Raw genomic sequence first — 16,923 nt, forward strand, 5'->3', positions numbered from 1 at the left:
CACACACCAGCTGATTGGTGGAGAGGAGACAGAGTGATGAAGCCAATTAAGATATGGGTAGGGTTAGGAGGCCATGATGGACAGAGGCTAGTGGGCAAGGATCATGGCCAGGATGCTGGGGTTTAAACCCTTACTCTTTTCGAAGGACATCCTGGGATTTGTAACGACCACAGAGAGGCAGGACCTCGGTTTAAATGTCTCATCTGAAAGACGGCGCTCACTGAGCAGTATAGCGTCCCAATCACTATACTGGGGCATTAGGACCCACACAGGCCGCAGGTTGAGCGCCCCCTGCTGGCCTCACTAACACCACTTCCGGCAGCTACCTAACTTTCCCATGTGGTCTCCCATCCAGGTATTGACCGGGCGCAGCTCTGCTTAGCTTCAGTAAGCGAACATAAGAGAGTTGCAGAGAGCTAGCTGCCGGCAAACCATTTGCTATATATGACAAACCATTGCTATAAAAGACTTGCCAAATTACCCTAACTTGCCTAATTAACCTACTGTAGTTAAAGGTTCAGGACACCCCGGAGAACTTTTTTTTTTTATATTAACAGATGTGTGTGTGTTGAGCATCAGTTAAGACAATGTTAGCACCTGTCAGCTTTAATTGTGGGGAAAACTGGATAATTTTGAGCTTTTGTCAGCTAATTTCAGCTTCTGGGTTTAAAATGATTTTTGGGGCGGGATCAAAATCGGCGACGTAGCGCAGAACTGCAAGTGCAATGATGACGCGTCGGTTTCTCATTATTATTCATAGCGGAGTTTTCTTATCCTATGAGAAGAGCCGACTGCTTAATTATTCATGAGACCTGCCAGTGTCAAGCCCAAGCTGAGAGACCCGGAAACCACGGCACAGTATTTAGCCATTCATGAAGGCTCATATGCGTTTGTTTCCATCATCCACGGGGTTTGTTGCATGTTTTCCCCCGCGATCTTGTCAGGGCCGATCATACAGCAAAGCTGTGTGTGTGCTGCAAGCATTTTTGTCGGGAGAGCAGCACGAGAATTAGAGAATGGCGGACGCTGTCTTTTATCAGGAGTTCGTTCACATTCAGACACATCGCCGTGCTGCTGTGTTTGCCTAAATCCTCCAGATTACCAGCAGGGTTAATGGTTAAAATAGACGGGTCAGGAGACCTGCTGCACTGAGTCTGCTGGATACGGGAATTGAGGGAGAAGTCCTCATTTATAGTGTTTACATGAACACACATCTTTATAATGATATAAATTGTGGTTGTCTGTAAATGAAATTACGAATAACAAATGTAGCAGGGCATTAAATCACTGTTTATTTCTTTGCATTTTAACTTTGTAAACTATAAACTCATGCGTCTCCTCTTTGTGTCTCATTTTGTGAGCTAAATGACAACAGCAGTTATTCGCTCCCCTTCTCCCCTGCTGGCCACGCCCACTCCTGCCCGATGCTCGCGGAGCTCCACGCCCATTAATCATGCATCTTTTGAAAAAATTCTGAAGTAGACTTTAACCGAAAGACTGGGGTGTCATGGCCCTTTACGCCTTTAAATGTCACTTAAACACTAGTATCTTGAAGAATATCTAGTCAAATAATATTTACTGTCATCATGGCGAAGATAAATCAATTATTAGAAATGAGTTATTAAAACTATTATGTTTAGAAATGTCTTAAAAATATCTCTCCGTTAAACAGAAATCGGAGAAAAAAATATACAGGGGGCTAATAGTTCTGACTTCAACTGTATATCAGACCCAACGAATCAAAGAATTGGAATCGACTTGTAAAACATCCCGGTCTGACAGCAGGTGTCTCTCCGAGAGCTCAAGCCAGTAAGCGGGAGAGGCTATTTGTGGTGTCTGTGGCCCCCAACAGACAGACACTGACTCACTGGCCCCTCTCCGAGTCTCCACTTCAATCCTGCATCGCCCAAGCACAGCGGGCTGACAGATGAGTGTGGGGGAGGCTTTTGGACCAGATTCCATCACTACACACGGCTCACCATTCCCTCCCGTCCCTCAAAAAAACATGCCTGGATCCTCTCAGACCAAACCTTGGCATGGCTTGGTCATAGAGCTAACAAGTGGGCCCTTTGGGTGGAACGGCCCGAATTGATGGATATGGTCTGCAGAATGAAATTGAAAGAGAAAGTGTATTTTCTTTACAGGATGAACATGAGAGTTGCAAAACGGAATTGCACTAAATATGTAAGCCAATCGTTGATGATGTAAGGCAGTGTTTCTCAACCATGTTCCTGGAGGACCACCAGTTCTGCACATATTCAATGTCCCTTTAAACAAACACATCTGATTCAGATCAACAGCTTATTAGCAGAGACTGAAAGACCTGTAATGGGTTTGACAGACAAAGGAGACATCAAAGAGGTAGAGGTTTGATCACAATGCGCAGAAGAATGGACAGTACACCTCAGGAATGCATTGTTTGCTAATATTTCAATGAAATGAGGATCTATTTAAGTGTTCCCAGAGCTAAAGACGCTGCTTAGATGTTGTATTTTTAGACTTTTGTCAGGTTTGTGTTTTTAAACCGCTTCAGCGTGAAGCACTAGTTTATTTTACACATCTCATCCAAAGCATTTTGTTTTGTTTGATGGGATTTTTGATTGTTGAAGCTGTGACGTAAGTGAAATCATTCAACATAGAAATATGGAACTGTAAGGTGGTTAAAACATGCCTGCGACTACTTTATTTGTGCATTTATCCAAAAATAACTGCACAGAATGTTCATCAGGCAACCAGAATTGTATTATTTGGTGTTGCCCTTCTTTATAATTAATGTTACCCTACCCAATGTAATAACCATTATATGCCAGATAGTGCCAAACCTAGATCAAAGATTCGAAAACTTTAAAGTTTCAAATAAAAAAGGCAATTTGCCTAGTGTAACATTATACTAGACAAAACATTGCAATTTTATCACTACCATAATCAAAAACATGATTGTTGCAATGCTTTTATAGAAATGACCCCAATAGAAAAACAAAACCCAGGTAAAACAAATAAAAGGAAAACAAAGCAAATACAAACCCAACTGCAGGAACAACAAAACAACAACTTAAAAGCAGGAACCAAACAAAACTAATCCAAAATCAAGAACAAAACAAAACCAACGCAAAAGCAGAAACCAAACAACCCCAACTTAAAAGCAGGAACAAAACAAAACCAACGCAAAAGCCGGAACTAAACAAACCCAACCCCAAAATAGGACCAAAACAAAACCAACTTAAAAGCAGGAACCAAACAAAACCAACACAAAAGCAAGAACAAAACAAAACCAACACAAAAGTAGGAACCAAACAAAACCAACACAAAAGCAGGAACCAAACAAAACCAAAACAAAAGCAGGAACCAATCAAAACCAACTTAAGAGCAGGAACCAAACAAAACCAACACAAAAGTAGGAACCAAACAAAACCAACCCCAAAACAGGAACAAAACAAAACCAACTTAAGAGCAGGAACCAAACAAAACCAACAAAAAAGTAGGAACCAAACAAAACCAACCCAAAAGCAGGAACCAAACAAAACCAACACAAAAGTAGGAACCAAACTAAACCAACCCTAAAACAGGAACAAAACAAAACCAACACAAAAGCAGGAACCAAACAAAACCAACCCAAAAGCAGGAACCAAACAAAACCAACACAAAAGTAGGAACCAAACTAAACCAACCCCAAAACAGGAACAAAACAAAACCAACACAAAAGCAGGAACCAAACAAAACCAACACAAAAGTAGGAACCAAACTAAACCAACCCCAAAACAGGAACAAAACAAAACCAACACAAAAGCAGGAACCAAACAAAACCAACACAAAAGTAGGAACCAAACTAAACCAACCCCAAAACAGGAACAAAACAAAACCAACTTAAGAGCAGGAACCAAACAAAACCAACCCAAAAGCAGGAACCAAACAAAACCAACCCAAAAGCAGGAACCAAACAAAACCAACACAAAAGTAGGAACCAAACTAAACCAACCCCAAAACAGGAACAAAACAAAACCAACTTAAGAGCAGGAACCAAACAAAACCAACACAAAAGTAGGAACCAAACAAAACCAACCCAAAAGCAGGAACCAAACAAAACCAACCCAAAAGCAGGAACCAAACAAAACCAACCCAAAAGCAGGAACCAAACAAAACCAACACAAAAGTAGGAACCAAACTAAACCAACCCCAAAACAGGAACAAAACAAAACCAACACAAAAGCAGGAACAAAACAAAAGGTAAAGAAATCCAAACAAAATCAAGCCTATCGCCACAGCAAAAGAAAAAAAATGCACAAAAAGGCTCAAAAAGAGGCAAAAACAGCAAAATTGTGTTGGGCGATTACCCTTAGGACAAACCAGCAACCCCCAATTGTTCCCCAGTTGTCCGTCTTGCCTGCCCAATGTATTATGTATTAGCAGTAATAGCTGTATTGGTAATAGTAGCAGTGGCAGACTTCATTCAGTAAACGGAAATATGTCCTCAAAATATGATTAGCCTCCATTAACACAGATTTGGCTGGCAAAGCACTAGCAAACACTGTAATTAGTACTTCCTGAATAGCCCTCATTGAGCACTTTCAACTTGATATCTTGTCAGCAGAGCTTCGTTTCCAGGCAGACTGGTACACTCAGACTCCTAGAAGAAGCGTAAACAAGCCAGTCAGACGAAATTATTATTATGTTTTTTTTTTTGAGGGAGCTCTTGCATTCTTGTTCGCAATATGAGTCGGTCAGTGAACAGACTGTGGGCGTCTGAGGCTGAGAGTATCATGAAACATGTCATGATACCTGCTTGGACATGTCTCCGCTCCCACATGCTCTTTATTTATGCGCTTTTCTGCTTCAATGTATGGGCATAATATATTCAGTTCAGTGTACAGGACCTGTGACTCTGAACTACGACTGTGATCTGAATGTATTCTAAAGAAACCTTGAGATTCACATCCACTCAAATCTGCACAAATAAGGGACGCGCAGCACAAAAACAGGCATTCAGATAACTATAAAATGGCACATGAACTCGGCTCTGACAGCAGCAGTGTGCTTTATTACACTCAGAAATGAGAAGGCAGACAACAAAAGAGGCAATTTAGAGGCGATGTCTCAAATCTTGTCTTTCAGTGTGCTCCTCTGCATGATGCCAGTCTCAAACATTTGTAGAGGACTGCAGGACAGCCTTCCTCAATCTTCTATTTGTGTTTTTGAATATGCCGGGTAGCTATATGGTTTCTTGCACGCTCCGAAAACCATCTTCGACTGGAGAACAAATGAATTCATGTGGCGCCTTGACAATAAGGCAATATTCCTTATAATTGTCTGAGATTAGGAGGCATGCAGGTGAAAGTGACATTTCTGAAGTCCACAGATGCCTCTTGATGCTTTGTCTAAGTTGATTCAAGGCGGAAAGAAAAACAATTATTCCTTTACAATTTACTGGAAAGTATGACAAAGGACTTCGGAACGAGCACAAATCTCAGTAATTGCCACAGAAGTATGTGGAACACAATGAAGAGTCCATCGATATCCCACAGCTTGCCATTATCGCTATTGTGCTAGGTTCTTAAAATGCTTGATACTTTAATACATATGGAATGGTTTGAAACGTATCTCTTGTAGAGCAGAACAATGGCGTGTGGGAATGAGCACGTCAAACCATAATTACAATTTCCAAACACATAAGAGGGAACTTCTTAGCCATCGCAGACTCTCCTACATCCTTTTTCTCTAAAAAAACAAAGCTATTCTGGGAGACACTCTTGATTAGCTCTCATTGATTGATTTCCCAGCCACTGAGAACTGAAATTGTTGAATACTAGGAGAGCAACAGTTATTACGGTTTTAATAATAATTAAAGCTGCAAGCAGCGATGATAGGGACCTATCGGTGGAATCAGGATGACAGAGAAGAGCGAACAACAATAATTTAAGCCGATATATATAAAGAACCTGAGAAAATCACAGATTTATGCCAAACTTCCTCCTGTCAGCAGGTGGCGCTATAACTGTGACTCAAGACTGGCATGTAGATGCCGTTAGTAAAGGAATCTTATCAACCATGCGAATTTTCAGGCTGATCGGAAATTGTGTGGTTGAGTTATAAGCCAAAATACCTTTTGTCAGCAGGTGGCGCTATGACTGTGACTCAATATTGGCATGTAGATGCCTTCAGGAGAGGCATCTCATCTAACCTGTGAATTTTCAGGTAGATCGGACATTGTTTGGCAGAGTTAGAAGTAATTTTCTGTTGCCAGCAGGTTGCGCTATAACTATATCTGGATATTGGCATGTCAACATGTTCAAGTCAGGACTGTTATCAAACGTGTAAATTTTGAGGCAGAGCGGACAGTTATAACAACTTCTTGTGGTGAATCATCAAAGTTTGCGAGGCTGCCACGGACACGCCCTTCGACGAAAATTCTAGATCTTCGCAATTTAACGTCGCCAAGACCTTTAGATGACAAAACCCAATTTTGGTGTCGATCGGATAAAATCCCTAGGAGGAGTTTGTCAAAATACAACGCCAGCAAATGGCCAAAACGCCACTTTTTTGCTGCAGGAAATTAAAAATATCAGACTTCCTGTTGGATTTGAGATTACGCTTTTTTGTAGGTTTTGCCGTGTTTGAAGTGTGTGCCAATTTTTGTCCGTGTGCGTGATTCGTAGCTCTGGGGCCAGTCCGTCAAAAGTGCATAGGTGGCGCTGTCGAGTCATTTTGCCACGCCCACTTCCGAAACCCCTCAAAACCATGATTCATTCCGAAAAAGAAGAAGAAGAAGAAGAAGAAGAAGAAGAAGAAGAAGAAGAAGAAAAAGAAAAGGAAGAAAAAGAAGAAGAAAAAGAAGAAGAAGAAGAAGAAGAAGAAGAAAAAGAAGAAGAGGAAGAAAACGAAGAAAAAAAAGAAGAAAAAGAAGAAGAAAAAGAAAAAGAAGAAGAAGAAACAAAGCAATTCCAATAGGGCTTACGAACCGTAGGGGGGGGGAATCTCCTTATCAACCATCAGTGTGCAGCATCCACCTGGATGACGGCAGCCATATTGCGCTTGACCACCCACCAGCTTATTGGTGGAGAGTTGACAGAGTGAAGAAGCCAATTATGATATAGGGATGGTCAAGAGGTGATGATGGACAAAGGCCAGTAAGCAAATTTGGCTAGGATGCCGAGGTTACACCCCTACTCCTGGGATTTTTAATGACCACAGAGAATCAGGACCTCGGTTTAACATCACACCCAAAAGACAGCGCTCACTGAGCAGTATAGAGTTCCTGTCAATATACTGGGGCGTTAGGACCCACACAGACCGCAGGTTGCACACCCCCTGCTGGCCTCACTAACCACACTTCCAGCAGCAACCTAGCTTTCCCATGTGGTCTTTCATCCAGGAACTGACCGGGCGCAGCCCTGCTTAGCTTCAGTGGGCAACCATGTGACAAGTAGCCAAGTACAGAAGTACAGAAACTGAATAACACTGAAAATAATACAACACACTTTATAAAAAAATTAAGCGTACACATGTAATTAAATAAAGGCTAAACTTTTTTGACTTATATAATTTTTCTGTCAAAGGCAGTGGGTGATTTTTATTGTTTGATTAACATTAAAAACAGACAGCAGGAATAAGATGTTTTTATTTTAAGACAATGCAGAACACTGAAAACGTTATAAGGACAACACAATTTCTTGAATGTTTACATTCTAAGGCATAACAATCTGAATGCTCATCAAGTCAGACATGTATACATGCTTATTGAACACGATCTCGTTTAATTGACCCATTCAGATGAGGGTCACTTCTCAAATCTCATAAGCATTTGGCATTTCCCGCACGTGAATTCTGACCAATCAATAAGCAGTTTAGGAAATACGTTCAACAACATCTGGCCAATGAGTGATGAGGGATTTGTTAGATGACTGCATTTTGGCCTTTTTCCAACTGGTTCGGACCAAATCAATCAGTGTGGTGTGAAAAGGACCCAAAGACGGCAGAAAATGCTACAATGTATCTTTTACTACCCTTGGTCCGGCCCAAATGATGTGACCACAGATGTGAAAGCACCCTTAGTTTGAAGAATACTGACAGTGGCATACAGTTTGTGCTTCTTGTGCAACGTACACTGCCAAAATCCAGGTTAAAATAAGGTATATCTAACTTGCTCACTGATTGGATATTGTGCATGGATATACATTAAAACATGCACAGAGCCAGTTCAGAGAGTAATTAAAGGAATGAAAAAAGTGCCTAATGCTATTTAAACGCAAAACCGAATTCAACACATGCATATTGAACTGAGAAGGTTGTACCAAAAAGTTCAATATTATATTGAGTGTGTTGCATCCCTATTGAAAACATTAGCAGACCGTAGAAGTCTGACCATACCTAAAACCCCTTGTAGAGCAAGGGTCTCAAAGTCAAACAAAGGCTGCGTCCGAAACTGCATACTTCCATACTATACAGTACGCTAAAATCAGTATGCAAGCCAAGTAGTTTGTCTGAATTCATAGAATTCGAAAATCAGTATGCGAGAAGTACTCGAATGACTTACTACTTCCGGCGAGATTCTGGAGTGCGCATCCCATGCACGCTGCGCTATCCCATGATGCCCCACAAGAGAATTCATAGAAATAAAGCAACGCAACTGAAGCAGGTAGGACACGTGACCATGACAAAAAGGCAGATGTAGTACGTCCGAATTCCATTCCTACTTTTCACATTCATACTGTATAGAACATACTTTTCTATTGACCGAGTAGTACGTATAAAATTCAAATGCAGTACTTAGGTGGTTTCATACGCAGCCAAAGTTTTGCTCCAACCCTAATCAAACACAACTGATGCAACTAATCAAGGTGTCGGGACTCTTTTGAACAACTTGATTATTTGGATCAGCTGCGTTTGATTAGGTTTGGAGCAATACAGCGCAAAGCTGCGGCCCTCCAGGAATTGATTTTGAGTCCTATGTTGTAGAGCATTTATCAACTACAAATGACTGCTCACATTATCTAATACGTCAGAGTCTACCCCTCATATTTTACTGTTCAAAAATATCAGCTAACTGTCGAGGAGCGATAAATGGTTTCCCCACGCCAAAGACGATGCTGCAGGAAGACTAACACTCAATATCTAGGGTCTTCTAAAACTTTATGGTGCTTGCAGCCAGTTGGAAGGGATTTCTAAGGTGTTTCTGGAAGCAGATGGATATGTCATGCTGAAGAGAGTGCGGTAAAGACGTCAGCAGGGATGCTGTAATAAGTAGTTACATGCTTCGCTGGAACTTGGGTCAAAGTTATCAAAAGGTGCAAACCAACTTCAGGCTCAAATTGATGGTTGTCTGGAAACATATATGAGAGGCACTAAGCTATTAACCTTAGAGTTCCTCTTCCTGTCTTCCTCCATGTCTCCTTCAGTACAAGAGTATTGTTTCGGAAAAATGAGCAAGCTTAGAGGCAGGAAACCAATTTTCCCGAACAATGTCATATCGGGGGACTGACAGTGAGCAGCTCTAACTCAGTCTTTGCTAAACGCTCCATGAAAGATTTTGCCTGGGGAAGTGTGACAAGAAACCTGTCGAAAGCACATGCCTCGACAATCAGTTAGAAATATGAAGCATCATGAAAAGCAATGGGTTGTGTAGACCCAGAGGAGTTTGTGTGTGTGTTTGTAGGACTTTTTGAAGACCTTTGGCAGTGGCCCACAGCGGTGGTTTCAGAAGATAATGCACCCTGACAGTAGTCAAAGCCTGTGCAACGATGAGCGAGGAGCAGAGACAGCATACACAGGCGTGAACATACACACACACACACACACACAAGGCAAATGTGGGCTAGAAGCAATATAAAGACTTTTATTCATACATAAGGATTGTCTACAGCAAATTCAAGGACACGAATACACCCACTATCTTTAATTCATGAGTATGAGTAATGTCAGGTTTATAGTGTGCACTCAACCATAATGAATGCACAATGAACTGGATATTTAAACTTGACCAATTGTTTCAGTTACAAAACAAGACCTTCGTTTAGTGCCACCATCATCGGATCTGATACAATGCAAAGATTTGTGATTGTTTTTTAAAATTGCATGATTCAGAAGACTAATAATAGCACGGCTATCTTGCCAAATCATGTCATAGACTTTGTTTATAGTGGTTTTATTTCCTTTTTAAATTAAATAATAAATAAAATAGACATATTAAAGCCCATGTGAACCAGGAATTGCTGAGACCTTTATTTCTGTATGCTGATTAAAGGCCCGTGCACACCGGGATGCTTTTGCTCGCATTTTCTGTTTACGTTTAATGCCTCGTGACTAAATAAAGGGCGCCAATGTGATCCACACGGAATCTGCGCGCGCAGAATTCCGGAGATTTTCCAGAGATTTTCCGCAGAATTCCGCAGATTTTTAGCCCATTATTAATTCTGTTTATTTGCTTGAGTAAATGTGTAAATCTGAATTTATTCAGTTTTTATTCAGTAATTTATTACTTTTTATTTCATATATTAAGGTTTTAGTTATGATACTTCCAAAATAATTCTGCAGAAATCCGCAGATTATTACCAAAATTCTCCGCAGAAATAGCAAAAAATGTCCGCAGATTCCGTCTGGCCCTGGTGATCGTGCACACCAACACGCAGTACGCCAGGCGTAAAACATAATTTTTAAGAAACGCCTCATGCTTGTTTTTTTTTTCACCAATCACCTTCTCCACCAATCGGATTGCCACTTTGGATCACGTGCACAGAGCTGCTGAAGTTACAGTAAACAGCACTTGGAGGTGCTCAAGCACGAAACTGACAATTCGAGCGCGCATTGAAGAAGACGCCCGGAGGCGATATGAACGTGGAGCTGCTTATTGCACTGGTGAACAATAATCATTTCTGTCGCTAGAGCTGGAGCTGCTGCTTGAACTATCCATGCTTGCTCGAATCGCCAGTAACTTTAACAACAAGCATGTCAACTTTCTCTTTTCTTCTTCTGTGTTACAAGCTTAAAGTTGTGTAGTGCCATCTGACGTCAATGAGTGATTTTGCATACTCTTCTGCTCGACACCAGTGAAAATCGCTTGGGTTTTAATCCGGAAAAACATCTTGAAAAACACTGACGATAAATGCAAATGAAAGTGTGTACGAGCCTTTAGAGTAGGGTACTGAGTTTTGAGCAGGGGGTGGGGCTTTCATTTTGCACATCATTCCCCCAGAGCAAACTAACGGTAAGAGGAGTGTAGTTAAGAATATTGTTAATGAAGCTGTCAAACTAACGTCAATAGAAGAGAGGAAACGTTTTTTACTATTTTAAATAATAAAACAGGTAATTGTTTTTTGTCATTATTAGGTACACCTGTTCAACTGCTCGTTAATGCAAATTTCTAATCAGTCAATCAGATGGCAGCAACTCATTTAGGTTTGTAGACATGGTCAAGACGATCTGCTGCAGTTCAAAGCGAGCATCAGAATGGGGGAAAAAAGTGATTTAAGTGACTTTGAAAATGGCGTGGTTGTTAGTGTCAAATGGGCTGGTCTAAGTATTTCAGAAACTGCTGATCTATTGGGATTTTTACGCACAACCATCTCTAGGGTTTACAGAGAATGGTTAGACAAAGAGGAAATATCCAGTGAGAGGCAGTTCTGTGGGAGCAAATGCTTTGTTGATGCCAGATGTCAGAGGAGAATGGCCAGACTGGTTCCAGCTGATAGAAAGGCAACCGTAACTCAAATAAGCACTCGTTACAACTAAGGTCTACAGAAGGGCATCTCTGAACACACAACACGTCCAACCTCGAGGCAGATGGGCTAGCAGAAGACCACACCGGGTGCCACTCTTGTCAGCTAAGAACAGGAAACTGAGGCTACGATTCCCAAAAGCTCACCCAATTGGAGAAAAGGTCTGATGAGTCTCGATTTCTGCTGTCACAATCAGATGGTCGGGTCAGAATTTGGCAGGATAACACACCAAGTCATAAAGTGCAAATCATCTCAGATTGGTTTCTTGAACATAACGATGAGTTCACTGCACTCAAATGGCCTCCAAAGTGACCAGATCTCAATCCAATAGAGCACCTTTGGGATGTGGTGGAACGGGAGATTCAGATTATGAATGTGCAGTCGACAAATCTGCAGCAACTGCGTGATGCTATCATGTCAATATGGAGCAAAACCTCTCAGGAATATTTTCAGTGCCTTGTTGAATTTATGCCACGAAGAATTAAGGCAGTTCTGAAGGCAAAAGGGGGTCCAACCTGGTACTAGTAAGGTGTACCTAATAAAGTGGCCGATGAGTGTACATCACAAGATCAGTAGAGTAAAAAATTAATTTAATTTAAAACTCTAATTAACAAAAAAAAAGGAATCACTTTCTCTTAAAATGATTAGCTAATCACAGCGAGCTTCAAAAATAAACACTGAGCAAATGTCCTCCTATATATAAAAAGTCTGCTCACATTAATTTCTGCTTTGTTGTAATAAATAGAAGGTTATTCCGATCCCTAACAAAGCACATAGGTCAATAAATATTAAAGCTAAACAGAGTAAATACAACCTCCCTAAGAGGTATCTGAGAAGGCAATTGCATAATTGGACATGCACAAATTCTATGAGGGGAAAAAAACCTATATCACCAGGGGAGGCTCAGGCAAACACTCCCCTTTCATAATATCCAGCATCAACCAATCAGTACTTAGCAGAGCCCCCACTCCAGAGTGCCCCTCCTCCGAAACTCCATGCCTGTCTGTTTATAGAGCGCAGGGAGGAAAGAGAGAGAAGCAGAGAGGCAGTGTAGTATGCACCCAAGCTCTGTGAGAGAGTGAGCGAGAGAGAGAGGAAGACCCATACGATTCACAGAGCAAATCGGAGGACAGGAACGAAAGGATGAATGCTGAGGAAGAACACTTTTGATAAGAGACCAGGACCGGGGAGAGGTACCAAAAAGCTTTTTGATCATTGTTTGCGCTTTTTACTTTTCAGCAATATCTTCAGATGCCACGTGGACACTGGGAGCTTAAGAATCACAGAGAGTTCGATGCACTAATCGAGCGGTGTCATTTATTATTGGAACAAAAAAGAATGAGTGGACGAAACGTATTTCTAAAACGGAAGGACTATTTTCTCCAGGATATGGCGCAACATTGATAACAGCGCTTATCTTCTGGTTAAAACAAACAACAGATTGCTCGTGCTGTGAGAGTAACTGTGGAGCAGTGCTCGTGTGACACATTGTGCGCCTGCTGTTCAACTGAGGGCAAGATCATCCTAAGCGGACTGGACAGGATGCTGACTTTCTCAAAAACATCCTTCAGCCTGCGGCAGCGAGCTAACTCTTGATTTAAGACCCTCTTCTGTTCCATCTCGGATGTCAGGACTGCAAAACAACACCAACTGTTAACAGGATGCTGCACAGAAGGTTGGGCTCAGCCTTAAGGATTGGGTAAATGCAATTGCTTTCACTTCAATGACTTAAATGACTGTGCTACCGGTCCTCTCTACCTGAGAATGGACTAACAGCAGGAGCAGTACATTGAAATCCAAACAAAAGTTGTGAGGTGGGATATTTGAAGCATCGTTTGGGAATCTTCAGGTAAACAAACTCATTGTCCTCAACTTCTAAGATTAGAATATCAATGTGTAATGTGGTGTTTCTGAATCAGACTGACAGTAAGTTGATTAAATAATAAAAACCCTTACACAACACTCATGGTTTAGCTTGATAGACAGTGACATCTGAGAAAAAACGAATTGCTACTTATTTATTAACTGATTCCATTTGTTTTCCCTTGTCTTGTGATCTGACCTGTCAGAATTTTAAGGATAGGAACACCCAACCAAGACGACAGCTGTCACTCAATCAGTGTGTGGACTTTTACCCTGGTGAAACTCTGGCTGCTCTGATTCCCAACCAAAGAATCCTGACGGCACAATGCTGTGTGCTCAGGGTGTGGCCGCACCCCTAATGCTGAGCTCCTTCCTGCTGCAGCTAGTCAGAGCCAATATCCCTTCTGGCTGTCTGATTGCATCCGATATCCTGAGCTGCACCAACCTTGGCCTGGACCAAGTCCCGCTAGAGTTGCCTATAACAGTGGCAACATTAGACTTAAACCACAACCGCCTTGAACATCTCGAGGAGGGTTGCTTCGCTGGCCTGCCCAAACTCGACACCATACGGTTAGCCCACAATCAGCTGAGCAAACTAACTCCTGGAACCTTTCGGAATACAAGTAAAATACACCATCTGGACCTTTCATCCAATCAGCTCAACATTATAGAACAGCACTACTTTCAAGACCTAGTAGCAATTGAGGAGTTACTCCTTTACAACAACCGCATAGTAAGGGTAGAGAGCAAAGCCCTGAGCGGTTTAAGTAACCTACGCAAGGCCTACTTGAGCCATAACAGACTGACAGATTTCCCCTTCTTTTCCATCCACGAGCATCCAAATCTCAATACACTGGATCTAAGCTCGAACCGTATGCCTAACCTTCCTATTGAGGAAATCGGAGCTCTGGAGGAATCAGTGCAGCAGGCGTTGTTCCTGCACAACAACACCCTTATTTGTGAGTGCTCTATGTACAGCATGTTTAGACACTGGGAGCAGAGAGGCTTTGCCTCGGTGAGAGAGTTTTGGGAGGAGCATACCTGCTTGCTTTATGGTGAACAGCGAGCTTCGGTTCGATTTCTCCAACATGTACGATTCTTTGAGAATTGCACTGTCAAGCGTTTAGCGCAGACAGATAGCAAGACAGCAGAAGCTGGGAAATCAGTGATGCTGAATTGTATGACGTCATTAAGCGGAAGGAATGTCACCTACTGGTGGGTATCCCCACATAAGGAATACATTGTTCCCCCGGGTAACAACAACACATTACGAATGTATGCAAACGGTAGCTTGGAAATCTTGCAACCACGAATCGAGGACTCTGGGTTGTACTTGTGCATGGCTCAGAACCCTCAAGAGTCGCACAACCAGACTTTTGAAGTGAATCTAACTGTGACGATATACCATCAGGAGGTGGAACCCTTCAACACTGGCTTCACCACACTGCTGGGCTGTGTCGTGAGCCTGGTTTTGGTGTTGATGTACCTCTACTTGACTCCCTGTCGCTGCTGGTGCCGCAAGCAGCCTCTACCAGCGACTCCAAGCCCTGCAAATGAATGCAGTGCCCAATCGTCAATCCTGACGCCCACACCACCTGCCACCACGGAGGGCCCCGGCCGCAAGGTCAGTAACAACAAGCATGTGGTCTTTCTGGAACCCATCAAGGAAGCACAGAATGGGAGGCCGCGGGCAGCACTGGCCCTTGAGCATCCCAAGCTGGCAGTAACACGGAGCGATGCTGACTCTGTCACTTCTGTCTTCTCAGACACCACTATTGTGCCATAGCGGCTGCTTACTGTCATCCCTACAACCTGCTCGAATGAGCATGTGGGTCTTCAACCTGGCAGTCTGCAACTGCACAGCTACTCAGGACAGATCAGGGAGAGGGCTTTGCAAGCCCCTAGCAGGGAGCGGAACAGAGCAGGAAAGCACATAGAATCAGAGAGATGAAATTTATTAACGAAAGGGGAAAAGAATCTGCTTTAAGGCTTGACTGAGCCATAACAGTACAAGAGAAAGAAATTGCTTTGAAACTAAAAGCTGAGAGGGGTTAAAAGCTTCCCGTTACCCGTTGCTTGAGCCTTGATAGAATCATAGCTAGGAATGCCTTGTCTAGAGCCTATAATCGACTAAGTACCGCATAAACCCTGCTCTTCTCTAGAAAATAGCATCATTGATATGAAGAATGACAAGTGCACACCAAATTTCTAGTTTTCTACAGATATACCTAGAATGTAGATTTTTTTTTTTTTATGTCCATTGTACCCCTGTGTTTCACACTGACAGTTTGGTGAATAGTCAGCAGGAGTAAGTCATTCCTGAAGGTCATGGTCATAGAAAATGCATCTATAAAACGTTAAGTTTGCTGTTTTACAAAAACTGACAGTCATTCGTGCAAGGTGGTGCTCCAAATCTATTCAAATGAACGAGGATATCACACAGAGGTCACGTCTCACTCTTAATACGATTGCAAAAATGGAACTGAATGACGTGGAATCTGTGAAAATGCTGAAGTATTTTCTCCCTTCCTAAGCATTCCATGTTTCCCCCCTTTCCACCCGCCTTTCCCTTTTCACAAATCCCTTCTTCTTAATAAATCCTTTTGCTTCGACCCCAGAGGTAAATGTCTTCCTTCTTATTGCTAAAGTCTCTTTGGCTGATGTGAAATTCCAAAGTTTATGTCTCCTAACATTTCTATCAAAGAGTAGTAATACACTTACAGTGTGTGTGTGCGTGTGTTTAACTCTACATTAGAACATCATTGATGCCAGCCAGAGCATGATAGACGCTGTGTGATTTATCGGAGATCACAATATCATTGCTGCTTTTGACAACAGCTCATATTTGGTTGACAACGGCACACACAAATCCACTGAGCATTGCTGGATGACAAATGAAGGGAATGATTTTGATTATTCGAATGATTCAGACATATGCCATAACCCACAGATTAAGAGATGCAGTTAAAGGGAGAATCTTACAAAAGTACATTACCCTTGAGCCGAAGCCCATCTTCCCCAGAATAACTGCATACCAATATGACTGTTTCATCTGCTGTATGTATCAAAACTATACTGTCACTAAAACCACCATCATCATCTTCATCACCATCACCACACTGTTTTGTGTTGCTAACCGGCAATTCTATCATAAATCAATCCACATCCATGCATTTTGGAGTACAGATTGGGGTAAAATGCGCCACTTTTAGGTAAAGGCAAAACTTGGTATGAGGCAACGGTTCCCAACAGGGGGGTTCCGGCCCACATAGGGGCCTCAGCAAGCACTGTTGGGGGTCATGTCATATTTTTAACATTTTTTAGCAGTGGAAAATTAGGAGGATGACCATGTTGC

General features: G+C 42.1%; 2 protein-coding genes across 5 annotated transcripts in view; one reads left to right on the plus strand and one right to left on the minus strand.

Annotated features, from left to right (window-relative positions):
- Nucleotides 1–16,923, minus strand: part of rnf123 (ring finger protein 123) — a 245,981-nt gene that overhangs the window by 66,965 nt on the left and 162,093 nt on the right. The window lies entirely within an intron of this gene.
- Nucleotides 12,739–16,923, plus strand: part of amigo3 (adhesion molecule with Ig-like domain 3) — a 32,027-nt gene continuing 27,842 nt past the window's right edge. The window contains exons 1-2 of one of the 2 annotated variants that reach the window (XM_001340369.8): nt 12,739–13,554; nt 13,775–15,192. In XM_001340369.8, coding sequence (XP_001340405.5) covers nt 13,894–15,192 — 1,299 coding nt within the window. In that variant the 5' untranslated portion in view covers nt 12,739–13,554; nt 13,775–13,893. Of the gene's footprint in view, nt 13,555–13,774; nt 16,181–16,923 lie in introns of those variants that run through there. The other variant, XM_005161841.6, reaches the window with a different exon arrangement.

The sequence above is a fragment of the Danio rerio genome, chromosome 22 (assembly GCF_049306965.1).
Source record: "Danio rerio strain Tuebingen ecotype United States chromosome 22, GRCz12tu, whole genome shotgun sequence".
Lineage (NCBI taxonomy): Eukaryota > Metazoa > Chordata > Actinopteri > Cypriniformes > Danionidae > Danio > Danio rerio.